A 17,513-nucleotide genomic window follows, 5' to 3' on the forward strand; every position below is an offset into this window, starting at 1 on the left:
AACCATAAGCCACCGATTAGTTTATAGTTTACAGTTTACAGTTTACAATTCTTCTACAAGTGCAATTCTTTCACAAATGTGTATAAGTGTGACAATTGTATTTTGCGAATGACTATATGAAAGTCAATTGCATTTTGCTTTTAAACGTATGAATCTAACGACGAATAATATATGAATCCGTTCAATCCGGTGGCAAATGGCCTTAAATCAAATAAGAATAGTCCGGTAATAATCTTATGCATTATATTCACGCCACTAATATTAATTTATACATTTTGTTGAAAAAAAAATCTAAAATAGGAAAAAAGTGAATTGTCCAAAAAAGTTAATCCTATACTCGCGAGGGTGTGTCAGACCAAAAGTAGTAAAAAAATGATACACGTCCCCTTCGTACCAACACGATACGCTAAACGATGACGAATGACGAATAACGAAGCTAGAGAGAATCGCAAAATCGTAGTATTGATGGTTTCTGAGAAATGAACGGTTTATTGATTTCTCGGTCTGACAGACCTATGCGCGAGTATAGGAGTGCAAAAAACAGGAGGGAAGCGAAACCATCAGCGAAAAAGTTACAGCGATGCCAACCTTCCTGATTTCCAGGATTTTTCAAACTTTTTGGCTCATTCTCTGATATACTGACAAGCATTCCTTCTTGCTAGATTTTTCCGAAATAATTCCGATCTCCATATCAAGTAATATGCCTCTACTGTATTCTTAGTGGCAATTCCATTCAAGATTTACTTCGATTCGGCGATGATAGTAGACAGCTTTGAGAAAGCAAAAGTTAATCAAACTTTCGAAACATTAAGCTCTACTGATACGAAACACTACTTAACTTTTTTGTCTATCATCTTGTTAGTTGTAAATAGACTGATTATACTTTCACAGGTAAAAAATCCCGAATTATTTTTACTGGACTCGAGGCTTTTCAAAATAATGCTGAATAATTTCATGATACCAGAATATCTCACGAATTGAGAAAATTATAACGACGTTAAGTTTGAGGCGCAAAACTATCTTAGTGAGGGTGATGTGTGAGGATAGATTGAAACGTCCGTGTAAAATGAAAACTATTCAATTGTTTTGGGTAAACATTTTTTTATTTTTCAACATAGTATCATTTTAGGCTAACCTTTGTCACATGTATTTGGAATCTCTCAATTTTTCGACACATTTTTCGTAGAGTGACCCCCTATATAGAAATCAAAAACTTAGTCCTACGTCAAAAGAATAAGCTAAGAATAAGTGAGTTTGGTGTGGCCGATTCCAAAACGGGTGAGAAGTCGGTTTACCTTGCTTTTTTTATAGAGGTGAGGAACGCTCTATCAGCCTTATCTGGAGAGGGTTATATTTGATTTAAGGTTAACCCAGACGTCGAGTGGAGATCGCACCCACGAAAACCTGGGAGCTGGGATCAGATCTAGGCGACTACTTCAGGGGGCGGCTGTGCTCATGCACTTCACGAGTCTTCAACGCTGACTAGCGTTGATCTTTCCCTTTTTCTCTATGTTCTTATTCACCATTCGTTGCTTTCCGCTGCGCTTATGACCGTTTTGCAGGTATCCTTTTACCCGTCGAGACGTGAACCGATTAGGAAGGGCCCTCCTACTAAACGCGCGCCCCGTCACAGTCACCCTCGCAGGATTTCTCTTCCCAACGGAGCGCCGATTAGGTAGTGCCCTCCAACATGACGCGCATTCCGTCACGGCGGCTCTCGGGGGGTACTATCCGGTGCTACAGCCCTCGCCGTTGTTCATCTTTTATGGTCAGGCGTTATCCGCATGCTGGTCGGTCCTCCACTTCCGCTGTAGCTCGGACATGATATGTACGATTGCACTGTTTACTACGTTCCAGGTGCCCTCGACACGACACATTTCCTCCACGATATTCTCAGCATGAAGGGTAGGCAGCCCCTCGCGCACTGTGGAGAATCTGGGACATTCGAATACGATGTGTTCCGGTGTTTCCTCCACATCTCCACACTCCGGACAAAGAGGCGATCTTGCGTGTCCGAACCGGTGCAGATACTGCCTGAAGCAGCCATGACCAGACAAAAACTGCGTTAGGTGGAAATTTACCTCTCCGTGTTTCCTGTTCATCCAACCCATTAGTGTCGGTATGAGCCTGTGCGTCCATCTGCCGTTTTGCGCCGCACTCCACTCTTGCTGCCACCTACGCCAAGATGATGTCTATGGGGACCAACCTGGCTATGACGTAAACCGCTTCTGTTGACACGGTTCTGTACGCACTCGCGACTCGCATCGCCATGAGCTGGTACGCACTATTCAGCCTCCTCGTGTTTCGCTGAGTTTCAAACGCCGCGATCCAGGCTGGACCACCGTATCGTAGTGTCGATGAGGAGACACTAGCCAAGAGGTGCCTCTTGCTGCTGCTTGGGCCAAAGTTGTTGAGCATGATTCGTGTCAGTGCATTGATTGCCTTCGTTGCGTTTTTTCACAAGCGTAGTCGACATGACTGTTGAAGTTCAGTTGATCATCGATCTGCACCCCTAGGTATTTTAAGTCTCGCTTCGAGGTTATCGAGTGCTCTCCAATTGTGATTTCTGCACGTTGCACCGCCTTGCGGTTGCTGACAATCAACATTTCCGTTTTGTGGTGGGCTATCTGCAGTTTCACACTTTGCATCCATCTTCCGATCATGTCTATCGACTCGGTCGCGAGCATTTCGACCCGTTCCAAAGATTCCCCTGTCACGAGAATAGCGATGTCATCCGCGAAGCCAATGATATCCACACCTCTGGGCAGATTCAGTTTTAGTACGCCATCGTACATACTGTTCCAGAGCGATGGGCCCAGGATAGAGCCCTGCGGAACTCCCGCCGTAGTTTTAATCTGCGCCTGGCCCGTGTTTGTCTCGTACACCAGCACACGCTTCTTGAAGTAGCTTCTCAGTATTCTACACAGGTAGTCTGGTACTTTCATCGTGTCGAGCGCAGTCGCGATGGCCTCCCAGCTGGCACTATCGAACGCGTTCTTAACGTCGATCGTTATCACTGCGCAGTATCGATTTCCTCTGAGCTTCTGTTTGGATGCTCTGTTGGCTCTTTCGACCACTACGCGAATGGCATCTACCGTGGAATTCCCTTTCCGAAATCCGAATTGACTTTCGGACAGTCCACGAACTCCCTCCGTGCATTCCGTCAGCCTATTGAGGATGATTATCTCCAAAAGTTTCCCAAGAGTGTCCAACAGGCATATGGGTCTATACGATGCTGGATCACTCGGCGTCTATCCTGTTTTGGGCAGTAGTACTAGCTTTTGTACCTTCTATCGATCCGGAAGGTAGCATTCGTCTAGACATCTCTGCATTGCTGTCCTGAACATATCAGGAAATGCTAGGACTGCCGCTTTTAAAGCTATGTTGGGTATTCCATCTGGGCCAGGCGCTTTCTTCGTTTTTTTTCCACGTCCCGACATAACTCCCTGAAGCAATTAGATTTGCTCCGGTTTACCTTGCTGTTATTTCTGCAATACCATGGAAGAGTGGTGTTTTTATGTATTTAAGTTGATCAACTATTTCTGCAGGCTATGGCCCAATTTTGACGGATCTGTTGTTCTACCTAAAGGTTAACTTCAAAGGTTACCCAAAGGTTGATTTTTTTTACAGTAACAGCCAGTAACTGATCCATGGGTGAATTTTTTCCTTTTTGAAGAGCCTGGAGACAGCTCGAAGAATCCAAAGGTAACAATAGGAAGAAAATCATATGAGGGGCTCGCGGCAAAATGGTGCCAGGTGCATTTTTTTTTAAATTTCGCGGGGTTTTACAGCTACGTAAGTTTGGAGCACTTCTAGCGGAGCTACGAGGTACTTTGCAGTTGCCTCCTTCAACGTTGCGGTGCAAAAAGTAGTCAGCTGCATGTAGCTGACTCCTTTTTGTCTAAGGTGTGGGAAATGCTGATAAGCAACAAACTTATTCGTGAGATTTATGATGCGGTAATTGTGGTTTCATTATTATTGTTCTCAGAGTGCGTGAAGTTATTCGAGTTATAACTGTTTTGAATTAAAAGTACCTCATAGAACGCTAAAAATTAGTTCGGATGAAACTAGTGATGAAGAACGGAATGAAAGTAACTATACTGAAAGTGAAACAGACGACAGCTCGTCATGATATAGCGATCGTACCATCGACAGAAGAAGTAGAATAAGTTGAAAATGTGTACAAAACACGTAGGGGAGAGGGGAGACACTTTTCTTCCTTGATTTTTAATATTTTTGCATTTTTGCAAAATCCTGAATTCATTCTGGTTGTCATTTGGACATCATTGTATCATATGAGTGTGTTAGAGGTGTGCGTTGACGCGATTACGAATGGTTTATTCGAATTTTTGAAAATTGCCTTTTTGTCCGAATGTGCCCCATGTGTGGGGCAGTTTCGTACAGTCCTGGGGCACTTTCGGACAGCGAAAAAAAAATTTATGTTTATCAACAATTACTTCCATTTTCCTCTTATTTCCAGCATATTCTGCATTTTTCTGTTTATCAGTATTTGTCTGAAAGGAAACTGCTTGCTATGAGAGTCAGTAAAAATTCGTGATTTCGCTTTCTTCCGTTTTCAAGTGGTGGTTTTCCGCGGTGAAGTTTTTGGAAAAGGTTCAACATTTTCCGGGGACAAAATTGCCAAAGTAAAATCTATCTGTGCTGTAGATGCAATGTTTTGCAGCATTGTTGTATTACCCGATGAGTCAGTTGCTACCTCCGCTCCAGTAGGTGAAATCGTTTGAGCATTCAAAATCCTTGTCCTAAAATACCTTTCTTGAGAATGGATGACAACCTGTTATTTTGAATCCAGCTAGGATATTACTCAGATTGAAAGAAGCATTATAGGCCGATGCAACTAAAGGGTGTGTCACATCAAATTGCATCACGGAAAAAAACGCTGTCGAAATTCGCCCAGTAGACCGATTCTTTTGAAAATTTTAGACAGTAAAATAAAAACTATTAAACAACTTTTGGCATTTTCTTTTTATTCATACTTCGAGCCCAAGCCCGTATGCTCGCACCTTCCTCTTTACCCCGTCCATAAGGTTCTGTACAACGTCAGGTTGTAGTTTTTTTGAACAGAAATCCATTTTCTCTTGAAGTCCGCCTCCGATTTGACAACTTTTGGGTTCTTCCGGAGGGCCTGCTTCATAATCGCCCAATATTTCTCTATTGGGCGAAGCTCCGGCGCGTTGGGCGAAATGAACCCGGCACGAAGGTGACCCCGTTGACTTCGTACCACTCCAACACGTCCTTTGAATAGTGGCACGAAGCGAGATCCGGCCAGAAGATGGTCGGGCCCTCGTGCTGCTTCAATAGTGGTAGTAAGCGCTTCTGTAGGCACTCCTTAAGGTAAACCTGCCCGTTTACCGTGCCGGTCATCACGAAGGGGGCGCTCCGCTTTCCGCAAGAGCAGATCGCTTGCCACACCATGTACTTTTTGGCAAACTTGGATAGTTTCTGCTTGCGAATCTCCTCCGGAACGCTGAATTTGTCCTCTGCGGAGAAGAACAACAGGCCCAGCAGCTGACGAAAGTCCGCTTTTACGTAGGTTTCGTCTTCCATTACCAGGCAATGCGGCTTCGTCAGCATTTCGGTGTACAGCTCCCGGGCTCACGTCTTCCCCACCATGTTTTGCCTTTCGTCGCGGTTAGAAGTCTTCTGAACCTTGTATGTACGCAGGCCCTCCCGCTGCTTGGTCCGCTGGACGAATGAACTTGACAAATTCAGCTTATTGGCGACATCCCGGATCGAACTTCTCGGATCACGTCTAAACTGCTTAACTACGCGCTTGTGATCTTTTTCACTGACGGAGCATCCATTTTTGCCGTTCTTCACCTTCCGGTCGATGGCTAGGTTCTCGAAGTATCGTTTTAGTACTCTGCTGACCGTGGATTGGACGATTCCCAGCATCTTACCGATGTCCCGATGTGACATCTCCGGATTCTCGAAATGAGTGCGCAGGATTAATTCACGACGCTCTTTTTCGTTCGACGACATTTTTCCAAATTTACGAAAAATTGACAATGAAGCATGGCCAACGTGATCTATACACTCTTATCTGATTATAAGCGAAAGCTGAAGATATAATTCCAAAAAATTAAATTTCTACAGCGTTTTTTCCGTGATGCAATTTGATGTGACACACCCTTTATACCTGAAAGGTCGTGTATAGAAATAGTTTTTCCATGATGGGTGAGTAGCCAATCGTTCTGGGAAACTGAGAGCTTTTGCTTCATAAGGCCCATAACTTAAACATCCAACGGTTGTAAGCGATTTGTGACATAAGGTGGAAAAGGTACATGAATTGTGCAATTTTCTCGGCAATATTTAATTGTTTCCAAAGTGCAATGACTTTTTGATCGATATTTGATTTTTTGAAATTGATTCGTTTACGTTGCTTTTTGTTACCTTTTTCAAATGTTCCAGAACATTGAGAAACAGTTATCCCGTTAGTTGGGAAATTAGCAAAGACAATGGACCAAGTTGGATCGTTTGTGAGCTAGAATCATGAAAACGTTCTATTCGAAACTAATTCGATAACTCTTTCCATCTCATCTTCGTTGATGCTGGTTCTATCGGGTTTCTTTTAGTAGTTTCGAAACATCATTAGGTCTGAGAATAAGACTAAATTGATGTTTATTAGTAAACAACAATCAGACACAAATTTTTTGAGGTATTAAACAGTGTCCGAATGTGCCCCACCACCATCCGTTTTTTCACTTCATATTAGTTACTAACTGAGGTGGTGTACCTAAATTACTATATCGTTCACAAAGGAATTAGGGAAATACTTACAACTTCAAGCTCAAAAATTTCGAAACGTGTATGAAAAAGGGTACTGTGTTGTTTTCGTAAGTCATAATCGACCAGGAGATGTCAAACCATATGACAGTTGTTGGTGGAAGGGCTGTTAACTTAACTATATTTTTAATTTGGTTGAAAATTGTACCACTTAACTCTTACAAGCGTTGTCCGAAACTGCCCCCCTTTCCCCTATTGTAACAGGTCCCCGACGAAAACGTAAAAAACTTAGGAAACGAGAACAAAGAAAAAATCTTCGGGCAGAAGGTAACCAACAATAAGATTTTAGTTTATTCTTAGAGTGAATGATTTTGTTTTAGGAGAAGCCCACTGTACAGAAAAAGGCAAGCAAAAGCCATCTCGTTCTACTGGACCCAAATGTCAGTTTAAATTATTTTTTGATGTCTTATTTTTATAAAACGTTTAGAAAGTAACTTGCATGGTGAAGAAAAGCTGAAGTTTTTTCGTTGAAAAAAAAAACGTGTTAAAAGAAGTCAGCTGCACATTGAGGACTGAGCAACCAACAATCTGAATCTTCTGAATCTTCTGGTAGAAATGCTATTACTACGATAAAATTAATCTTTTTCAGAAGTTTTCACTCCATGTTATCATTCGGGTTGAAGAATACGGTTTTTTGCGATTTACTCGAAATTTTAAAAAATGCACATCCATTTTGTCGCGAGCCCCTCAATTAGCCTAGTAGTTAGCTAGTATTTTTGGAACTCCTGTCTCCAGAGCGATCTGTGTGAGAAAATCTATACCAAATAGTTGCTTGGATAGCGTGTTTACTGAATGCGTGAACATGCGTATGTACAAGCCGATATATACATGTTCATGTCACCTACATTGTGTGCTAGAAAATAACTTCTACTTCCAGGGGTTTTGCTGGAACAGATGAGAAACGAGCAGAGTGTTCTGAATATTGTATTGCGATCGTAAAGATTTTCGCACACAAGACATTGTCTGTAAGACCCATATTGATGAAATGTGCGAAGGAGACTTAATTTTAATTACTGTGTTTCTTTCAAATAAATACCATTTCTTAAGATTAATTTATATAAATATTATTTGTTCAATATTTATAGTACATTAAATAATTATCATTTAAACATAATAGAATGATAATTTAAGATTCCTTTCCTATTCGAGCTCAGTTTACCTAATTTATAAAATTAATAAACAATGATTATCATCTTCTCAAAACAAAGTAGACTATACAATAAATAAAGTGGACTGGAGCATCCTTGTTCCACTTATCCACAATTCAGGAAGATGAAGTTGACTTGCTGCCTCAACTGAACGTTGCAAGAGATTCAATTATGTTTTATTACAAGATTCGTGTAGATTTGATTCTACACTTCTTGACTTCTACCTCCTTGATTCCTTTGCTGATGGAAGCAGTGTATATATATATCCTAATATTTGGTATTCTTGATTGGCCTTACTTTGTCAAACATTCTGTCATGTCTAGCGAGCATCACCTTACGACTACAGTTTCAGCTTTAAAAGTTCATGTCACTTTTTTGAAAACAAAAGAAATCGTTTCGATTTGCTGTCTACATATCAAAAGGAACTGATTCAACTTGCTAGCATTTCAATAGATGGCTTATGGTATTAAATATTTACAATCATAACACTACCTCGGATTTGCCTCGTTGTGTGTGCACCGATTAAGTTTTTGTGGCAAGTTTTTTTTTCTCATTTCAATACATGAATAGGCACGAAATTGTTAAGTGAGTCGAATATGATCGTTACCGATTAATTTCATGATCTCCCAAATGGAACTGCGCCGGCAGCGAGTAAATTAACAATATTCAAAGTTCAACTATCGCGGGTCATACCTTTCGGTAATCTTATTCATGAATGAATAGTGCTTCGAGTTTGTCTCCTATTGGTTACAGTCCCGATCCATCTTCTGCTTATTCACATATCACATTTGATCTTCCAGCTATTCATTTGCATCGTCGTATTTCTGCTGTTTAGTAAAAATCCTGAGTGCAAGTTGTTGCATGTTTCCAGAATAACATTCTGAAGACGAATATGCAAGCATTCCAAACCAACGCAAGATAGGTATGTGAACCGATGACACGATGAGAACAGTTAATCTCAGTGCTTCTACATATTGAATGACAACGGCTTAATGTTAGCCACAGAACTCATTCGTCTTACGCGTCCCATCATCTTGCGCTCGATATCCTCCAGCGATTTACCTTGCGTCTCCGGAACGTAGAATATGACAAAGAACAAACCAACAACGCAAACCGAGCCGAACATCCAGAAAGCACCATGCGTTCCCATTGAAGCTGAAAAAATGAAGAACAGGGTTAGATTTGAGCAAAACGGTACCGTAACGAAGCTAAAACTTACAAACAATATCGGCGAATGTTTTCGTTACGACGAAGGTGCACGACCAGTTGAAGGCTGTTGCTACTGAGGCAGCCGATCCGCGAATTTTTCCCGGGAGGATCTCTCCCATCATCAACCATGGAATGGGGCCAAATCCGAGAGAGAAACCTAGCACGAAAATCACAAAGGCGGCCAATGGTAGCCAACCAATTTCCGAAACATCGGCGCCATTATTTTTCGCATAAAAGAAACCGCCCAATGTCATCAGAGTCAATATCATCGCCACATCGGAGATGTACAACAGAATCTTTCTGCCCAATCGGTCAATTAGCATGGTCGCGATGAAGGTAGCGATGAAATTCACCAAACCAACAATGATTGTACACAAGTTTTCATCAATCGTAGATCCTGCACTTTGGAAGATCTCCACCGTATAGAAGATAACGGCGTTAATACCGGAAAGCTGCTGGAAGAACATCAAGCCAAGCGAAATCATCAGCGGCTTCAAGTTGGACTTCTTGAGCAAATCCAGCATAGCACTCTTGGAAGCATGTCGTTCGGCGTCTTGGTGAGATCTGATAATGCCCTTCAATTCTGGATCTACATCCGCCTTTTTACCCCGGAGCCACTGAAGGGCTTTGCGGGCGCGATCGTCACGACCTCGTGACACATACCAGCGTGGTGTCTCAGGAATCATAAACATCAGAATCAGGAAAGGCACTGGCAAGCAAGCTCCCAGGAATGCTAGCTCCGACCAATCCATATATTTTCCCGCGACAAAACAAAGCAAAATTCCGGTGTTACCAAAGGCGGTTGGCAGCAAGCCAAGTGTACCTCGTACCTCCGGTTGCACGGTCTCACCAAGATACACTGGCAGCGAGAGTGATGCAACACCGACGGAGAATCCAGACAGAGCGCGTCCTAGAAAAGAAAAAAATCATATTTTCAGTACCACTTCTTCTGTGTAATTTTACCAGCTTCACTTACCAACGAGAACCATTGCGACATGCGTTGCGCAGCCAATGAGCAACCACGAAATAATGAATGGGGTGGCTGTCGCTAGAATAGTGTTCTTTCTACCGAGGTATTCTATCATAGGTCCACCAAGGATACCGCCAACGAGACCAGCCAAGGGCATGATTCCACCGACCCATGAACCCTGGAATCAGAAACAAAAGCAACCGAAAAAAGAAACTATAAATGATCCAATTGACGCGTAAGATAGAAGCAAAGTGGGAGGCGTTTAATTGATAAACAATCGACACTTTAAGCGCAAAAAGATCCGCATCCTTGAAACGTGGTCATATGCGTTGCTGGTGTTGATGATGCTGATTGCTATTATTAGACAATTCACCAAAATAAAACATTTTGTCGTGCTTCGGATAGTGACGTAAAAATTGTGTTGAATGGAATCGACGTTTGATGTTGGGCCGCAGTTCTTCGAAGAATAGATAGGATAGAATCACAGTTTTTTCGAAGTTCAACAAAATGCATTTTTTAGAATATCAGATTAAGAAGTGCAACAATGTTTACAAGATAATGATTGCGCAAACTATTGTAATTTTCATTGAATGCACTTTATTTCACAAATTATGAAATTACATGAACATAATTGAATTGGATCCAAAACGCATTTAAAATTTAACAAATTTTCAGTGATTTGATTCAAATTTGTTTTCTATATTCCCATGTTAGGTATTGAAAAAAAGGATCTTGACGTGTTTTTTATTATGCTAGTTTTATTTTACTATCACAAAACTAAGAAACGGTGAATTTGACACTGGGAACAACTTTCTGAACTATCAAAAACAATTGAGAACGCCACAAATGCGAGAGGCATCCCAACAAACATTAAATCGTATAACTTACATATTCCAATGTGATGCGGAATCGAATCACAATCGGGTACGATGCCGATCAAAGTATACATCGTGTATATCTAAAATGTATAGAATGCGAAAAACTCGATTTTCTTTATCACGACAGATTCAGCAGTTTGTGAGTCGCATAAACGTATACAGGAAAACCTGTTTTTGAGTTTTTTTTTGTGCGGATTTCTGTTCTTGTGCGGTTTTTATTTATGCGGTGTTACGAAGTTATAGTCCATTTAGTTTTTTTTCGATGGTTTATATGCATTTCAGTGCGATTGAAGCATATTTGCGTCTAAATTATCCACTTCCCGAATCATTCCCATCCTTCCGTCAAATGCTCTACGTTGCGCATGACATGTGTTATAAAAGCAACAAGTTTCGACATGCAACACAGCCACGCGCAACTGAAAAGGCAAACTGTCCCATCGCAAAGTAGGGAAACAAAAGGAAATCGAACGGTGAACGGCGTGGGTTTGAGTTATTGGGGGAAACTTTTTTTTATGTGGTCCCAATCTACCGCACATTTTTTTTTTTCAAATTGTGTACCGAACACGATTTTTTAAAGCTACTGGTGAAGTTTTGCACGATTTTTTCTGGTCCCTATCCCCCGCACAAAAAAAAGGTTTGCCTGTAGCTTAAAATTTAAACTGAATCAAATTTGGTGATTCAGTGAAACTTTAAATCAATGTATGCGAAAAATCGTATTACGTATCATTCAACAGTAAATCATATTAGATCGTAAATGAGAACATACTACATCATATTGTGAATTCTCTTGAGCTTTTTAGTTTCTCTTAAGTCTTTTCAATTTTACATTGATGAGAAAAAAATAGCATGTAATAGATTTGCTGGAGTACACCACAATAGATCAAACAAACGCAGTGGTTCAATGCTTCTACAGAAGAATAAAAGATGTGGGGTACAATTTTTTAGAAATACAATGATTGGACACATTTAATTTCATTTATTTCCGTGCATTTTATGTTTCCAGAATATTTTACAATAACGAAAGCTTCAATTGTTTCAATAGCAATTGGTATGTTATTGAATACTTCCATACTAATTCGATCTGCGTTAAAATGGGATTGTTCAATAATGACGATACGTTTTGTGATTTATTGTCTTGTCTTGTATGCGATTGAAATAGTTTAGGACTTTAAAAAGTTGGACATCCTCATACACTGTATACAACTTGTATAAGACCACTTTCCATATTTTCAAGTGTAACCCATGTAATATAAGTAACGCAAAGGGTATTTTTTGCTTTCCGTTGAAAAAATAAATTCAGTCAGTCAGAAATATGCAGTAACTATCCTTCCAGTAACAGCACATTATTTGATGGATGATTAATTTAGAGTTTCTTTGAGCACTGTTTTTTATAATGCTTTATTTGAGAGACTTCCTGCATCCTGATCTGGTCCCAGCAAACATTAAAGCGTAAAACTAGTGTGTATACGTCATCGTATACCTCATATTTTGGGTGATATATCATGCGCCTAACTAACATATACATGCAAAAGTGAAGGCGATATACAAATTAGTTTGGATGAAAATACGGCTTATATATGCATTTAGTACGACTATTTTGATACGTATATACGATTTATTTCAGACTTATAAAGAAAAAACCCGAAACCGAAAACCGAAAATTAACCCAAGGGTACATGTACATGAAATCGGGGTTTGATAAAAAATACTGATGCAAAATATTCTGAAATTGCATGAAATGCCGAGATTTTTACTGATATCTCAAAACAAATGTTGGTCAAAAATTGACTTTTTGGCACTCGGTCGTTTTTTTTTTTTTTGGGTGGAAAGTAAATTTTTGAAAAAAAAATCGATAACCAATTGACGGAACGAAGGAAGCAAAAGGAACAAGTGGAGCGGGATTGAAAGGATCCTGTGCAACGAGAGGAGCGAAGAAAGGAAAACATCCTGATTGTGAAGATGATGTACTGGGTGAGCTTTCGTAGAATCAATTTCATTTGACTTGCACTGTGGTCATGCGTATTATTAAACTTGCCACTCAGAATACTTTCAAGACGAGCTTTTTGACAAAAGAAATCTCAACTAAGTACTATTAAAAATGATGCTGGTGATAATCTACCTTAAGACGGCTAAGTTCCTCAGGAACGTTAGAGCTTTTTGCTCCTTTACTGCCCATGATTGCATAGGAAACGTAATCGACAACACCATCAGTGTTGGGAAAACTTATTTTTGTTGTTTTTTGGCCTACAAGCATAACCATGCTAATTTTCGATGAAATGATCTGTCCAGTTGAAGGATATTATTGGCAAATAGAGGGCCTAGGTGATTTTGCGGATTATAAGATATTTTTTTCCATTTGAAAAACGCTTGCGTCTATTTATGCGAACAATCAATCGTTTCAATGAACATTTGTCCGCATAGCTAGACGTAATCACCAGTTTGCTCTGTTTGTAGCGTTACTATTTACAATTCCGACAATAGTCAAAACGTCTCCGTCGGTAGTTTCAGTTGTTATCGGATAAAATCAAAAAGGTGTGGAAGAAATTTAGTGAAATGTCTGGAGAATGTGCTCTTGATTTGTTGCGAGTCTATGTCAGTACTTTTTTTCCTGAAGAATACTCTGAATACTCTGGATGATAAGAACAGCAGGTTCGTGTTTTTTCAATTAATTCAATTTGTAAAGGCAATCTGCAATGTTGGTAATTTTAGCATCGGTAAATCATCGATATCACGATCAATCGCATAAAGATGGTGGAGTGACTTACTCCAACGGTATGAGTATGTGGAATAATTCAATGCTGAATCCGAGGAGTTATAATGCTAAGAACCAATATTATTTTAATTTTACTACTGAGCTGATTGTTTCATTATCTACTTGAAGATTCAAATGCAGAAATTTAGGTAATTATAACATTAAAAACACAATTGCTTCTCTTCGTTCATCGCAGTGCAGTGTGCAGAAAATAGTAATTATATGAGCAGTGTTTCAATGGTTTCTTATATTCATCTATAAGGAAACACTAAGTAATAAGGCACTATCGTGACAGGCATGTTTGAACTCTACAAAGAATGTGATTCAAAGCTTATAGCACATAATACTGACAATTGTTGATTTTCGAACGATGTATGGAAGCTGTATGGAACTACGTCTGTTATGCGGACAAACAGTGATTTTTCGGAAACGTTTTTTCAAAATTGCTCAAATGTTTTCGAACAAAAAATGTTTGTTTGCATGTTGAGCAAACGTATTACATTGTGTAGAATCAACAGCAAAAAAGTCGATTTTGTTCATTTTGTCGTTTACGTCTCCTATACAAACATGGGCAGTTTAGTCTGAGCAAGATCCTGCGGTTAAGATTTCTGTGTTCAAAAAAATGTAGAGGATGCAGAAGTGTAAATGAGGTACCTAGACGAGATTACACCGGTGGAGGAACTGAAAAGTATGTTGCAATCACAATCATGATGATCCGAAGAAAATCCGAATGAGGAAAGCGTACGGTTTGACACAAACATCTTCAACGCGATTCCCGGGATACACAACTAACAATATGGCTGAAAGAGTGAAATAAAAGTGGGATTCGTATGCAATTTGTATACACTTCATTTTGTTTTCACCGTGAAGTGACGTTCGTCATCAGGCCCATCAATTCCCCGAAATGAAAATACTTTGGAAAAATGATTTTACACGCAATTCTGTATGAAAAATTATACAGAAATTATTATCCTAAAACTAACTATTCTCGAGATATAACGAAATGTATAAAAAATTATATTTGATGAAAAATCATTTATGCATATCATGAAATCCCAACCCTTATGGAATCGTTTAATTTTTATAGTTTTGGGCTATGAGGGTCAATGCATACCCCGTAACTATAAAAGTTCGATCATAGGAAATAGCTTGATAATTCACAGTGAAATATTTGTATAATACTTTTTATATTCATACTTATATTACTGAAGAAGATCAATGATATGAGAAAAAATATATGAACTTTTGCCTCGGCAGCACTCTCAGGAGGTTTATAGATAAATATGGAGAGTTTTTAAATTCTTGAATAAAAGTTATTTAAGGTGAAGGTGGAATGAAGCCATTGTAGTAATATAGGTAAAACCACGTGTAAAAATGGGGTAATAGTGTTTGTGAGAGAAGAGCAAAGCACACGTAAATAGATCAATTCACTTATCAGACTGTGAGGAGCTTCATTGACACGAAAAAAATGAAAACATTTGAAAAAAAATAACAATTCAATACTAAAGTAAAATGTATGAACGATATGTTCCGATGAATAATTGCAAATATAAATATATATATAGAGAAGGTGCATTTGCATATGAAGTAAAATTCTGATTATACGCGAGCGTATCATGAGCAAATTTATAACACATGCGAATTGGAGCTGTGTAATACAATTTGCTTAACCAATGTTAAAGTTGCTAAAACTTACATTATAGACCCATTAAACGGAAAAATAATAATTGTATTGATATCAACACAATTTTAATCTATTGATTTTCATGACATGAAACGCTATGACTCAGGAATAATATTTTTTTGAGTGGTTTTTATATCTGTTTCGATGATGTTGTCTGGCATCAGTGTCGAAAAAATAACGATGCTTTCACCAATACAAACAAAACCATTGCCGAAAATTTAAAAATGAAAATTCAACTTTCAGAGCACTAGCTCGAGTTTTCCGACGTTTTTCACTATACAGTGCGACAGCAGATGAAAATTTAATATCTTGTGAGTAATCGATTAGAGTTTGGTTGATATTACTTGATGGGAAGTGTGCGAAACGATCATTTTCTTCACACTGTTTCGCAAAATTATTGATTTTCGGGCGAGGGAGGGAGATGAAAGAAATGAGCGCCATTGTGGCAGCCATTTGTGGCTAGCTTCCACCCTCACCTTATGTTCGCGACCGACAACGCGAATGTGGAGCAAGGGCCCCATGAATTAGATTTCCCTGTCCATCCCTATCCTTATTCCCATCCATTCCTCTCCCTTCCCTCAAAAATGCGGACAAACACAAACAGCAGCGAAACTCGAAGTATAGCATAAACGCATACGAACACATATGTGAAAGCGTAAAAATCGATCCATAGTCAAAATCATTTTGTCATTCCAAATCCAACTTTTGAAAGTTAAGCATCGCCAATAAATCCATAAGTGTTGATAAGTATTCCGGTATTTAATTTTCCAAGTGTTAGAAGTTTCCGCGTGTAATCCTGAGCTATCAACCCGAGGCCTCCTTCAGTGAAGGATCCGCCTAGTTCCTCAATGGTGTGATCCACCACCTTAAGTTAATTTTGAATGTATAGGTGATTGTATTTAAAAAAAACCCAATTGTGAACAACAAATGTATGAGAAAATGGGATTAAATTTTCGTTTATTCTAAACATTTGCGGACAAATCTTAGGTAATTTCCGATTCGATTGGTATGTAAATCGTTTGATGCAAAAACAGCTATTAACGTTAACTTTATTTCATGAAAACGTGAGCAGGTTTTTTGATCTGGCACACTAACTGAAAGATGTAGTCCTACGTCAAAAGTTTACAGCGAAGAAATGGTGCCGTAAACGCACTTTTTAAACCGTCAAAGCGGATAATAAGATGATGTAAAAACTACACAAAATTCCATATCAAAAACAATTTTTTTTAATTTGTTGATATTCAAGATGTATTCAAACTTGAACTTATTGATGAAACATTTGAATGAAACTGTTGTCAAAATTGTACTTTCAAAATGCGGAATCCATTACTCAACGCATTTTCGTACACTCACCCAACATCGCTCGAAGCAATAGTGATGAAGTTACCTATGTTTTTCTCTGATTCATAATATTGACGATTAATCAGAATATGTTATCATGGCAAGGATCTTGGGTCAAACGAGGTTGTCCCCCAGCCTGAATTCGAATTGTCCACAAAGTTCCCACGTGTTGTGATAAGTGCTGTTTGTTTAACGAATTCATGCGGTGTCTAATGAATAGCAAAATAAACACACATCTTACACTACTACGGAAGAATGCTCAATCTAAGTATCAATTCTACTTACCGATTGATCTGTGACTTCGAATGAGGTGATGTTGCGATCCTTCATAGACACGAGCGCCGGTGAGGTGTATGCTGAGGAAAATCCGACGACCATGGAACCAAGCGATACCGACAGTGCTGCCAGGACCTTTTGTAGCGATGAAAGAAAGATAACACGATTAGTCAACAACGGTCAACGGTTTAAGCTTTTCGTTGAGTATGCGACGGACGTCCGAAAAAAATGTTATTGGATAAAAAGCTATAAACCTGCGAAAATGTGCACTTGGCCACCGGTTCTTCTGCTGGGACCGTGAAGGACACATGGGTGTCCGCACGCATTAACAGTTTGACCATCTTGAGTCTATGCGGGAGCGAATTTTAGTGCCTAAAAATTCAACTCCTCCACTTCTTTCGCGCTTTCCAGATCCAAATGCTAGAAAAATTGCAATTTCAAAGACTGT

General features: G+C 39.4%; 2 protein-coding genes across 4 annotated transcripts in view; one reads left to right on the forward strand and one right to left on the reverse strand.

Annotated features, from left to right (window-relative positions):
- LOC129764322 (RING-box protein 2) overlaps positions 1-17,513 on the forward strand; it is a 121,849-nt gene that overhangs the window by 2,260 nt on the left and 102,076 nt on the right. The window lies entirely within an intron of this gene.
- The window catches only part of LOC129764320 (facilitated trehalose transporter Tret1), a 47,114-nt gene continuing 37,456 nt past the window's right edge, over positions 7,856-17,513 (reverse strand). For 2 of the 3 annotated variants that reach the window (XM_055763284.1, XM_055763285.1), the window contains exons 2-6: positions 17,320-17,485; positions 17,075-17,200; positions 10,141-10,312; positions 9,175-10,074; positions 7,856-9,110 (exon numbers count right to left, since the gene is read on the reverse strand). In XM_055763284.1, the coding sequence (XP_055619259.1) occupies positions 8,923-9,110; positions 9,175-10,074; positions 10,141-10,312; positions 17,075-17,200; positions 17,320-17,406 (1,473 nt within the window). In that variant the 5' untranslated portion in view covers positions 17,407-17,485 and the 3' untranslated portion in view covers positions 7,856-8,922. The remainder of the gene's footprint in view (positions 9,111-9,174; positions 10,075-10,140; positions 10,313-17,074; positions 17,201-17,319; positions 17,486-17,513) is intronic. The other variant, XM_055763283.1, reaches the window with a different exon arrangement.

This window comes from Toxorhynchites rutilus, chromosome 2 (assembly GCF_029784135.1).
Source record: "Toxorhynchites rutilus septentrionalis strain SRP chromosome 2, ASM2978413v1, whole genome shotgun sequence".
Lineage (NCBI taxonomy): Eukaryota > Metazoa > Arthropoda > Insecta > Diptera > Culicidae > Toxorhynchites > Toxorhynchites rutilus.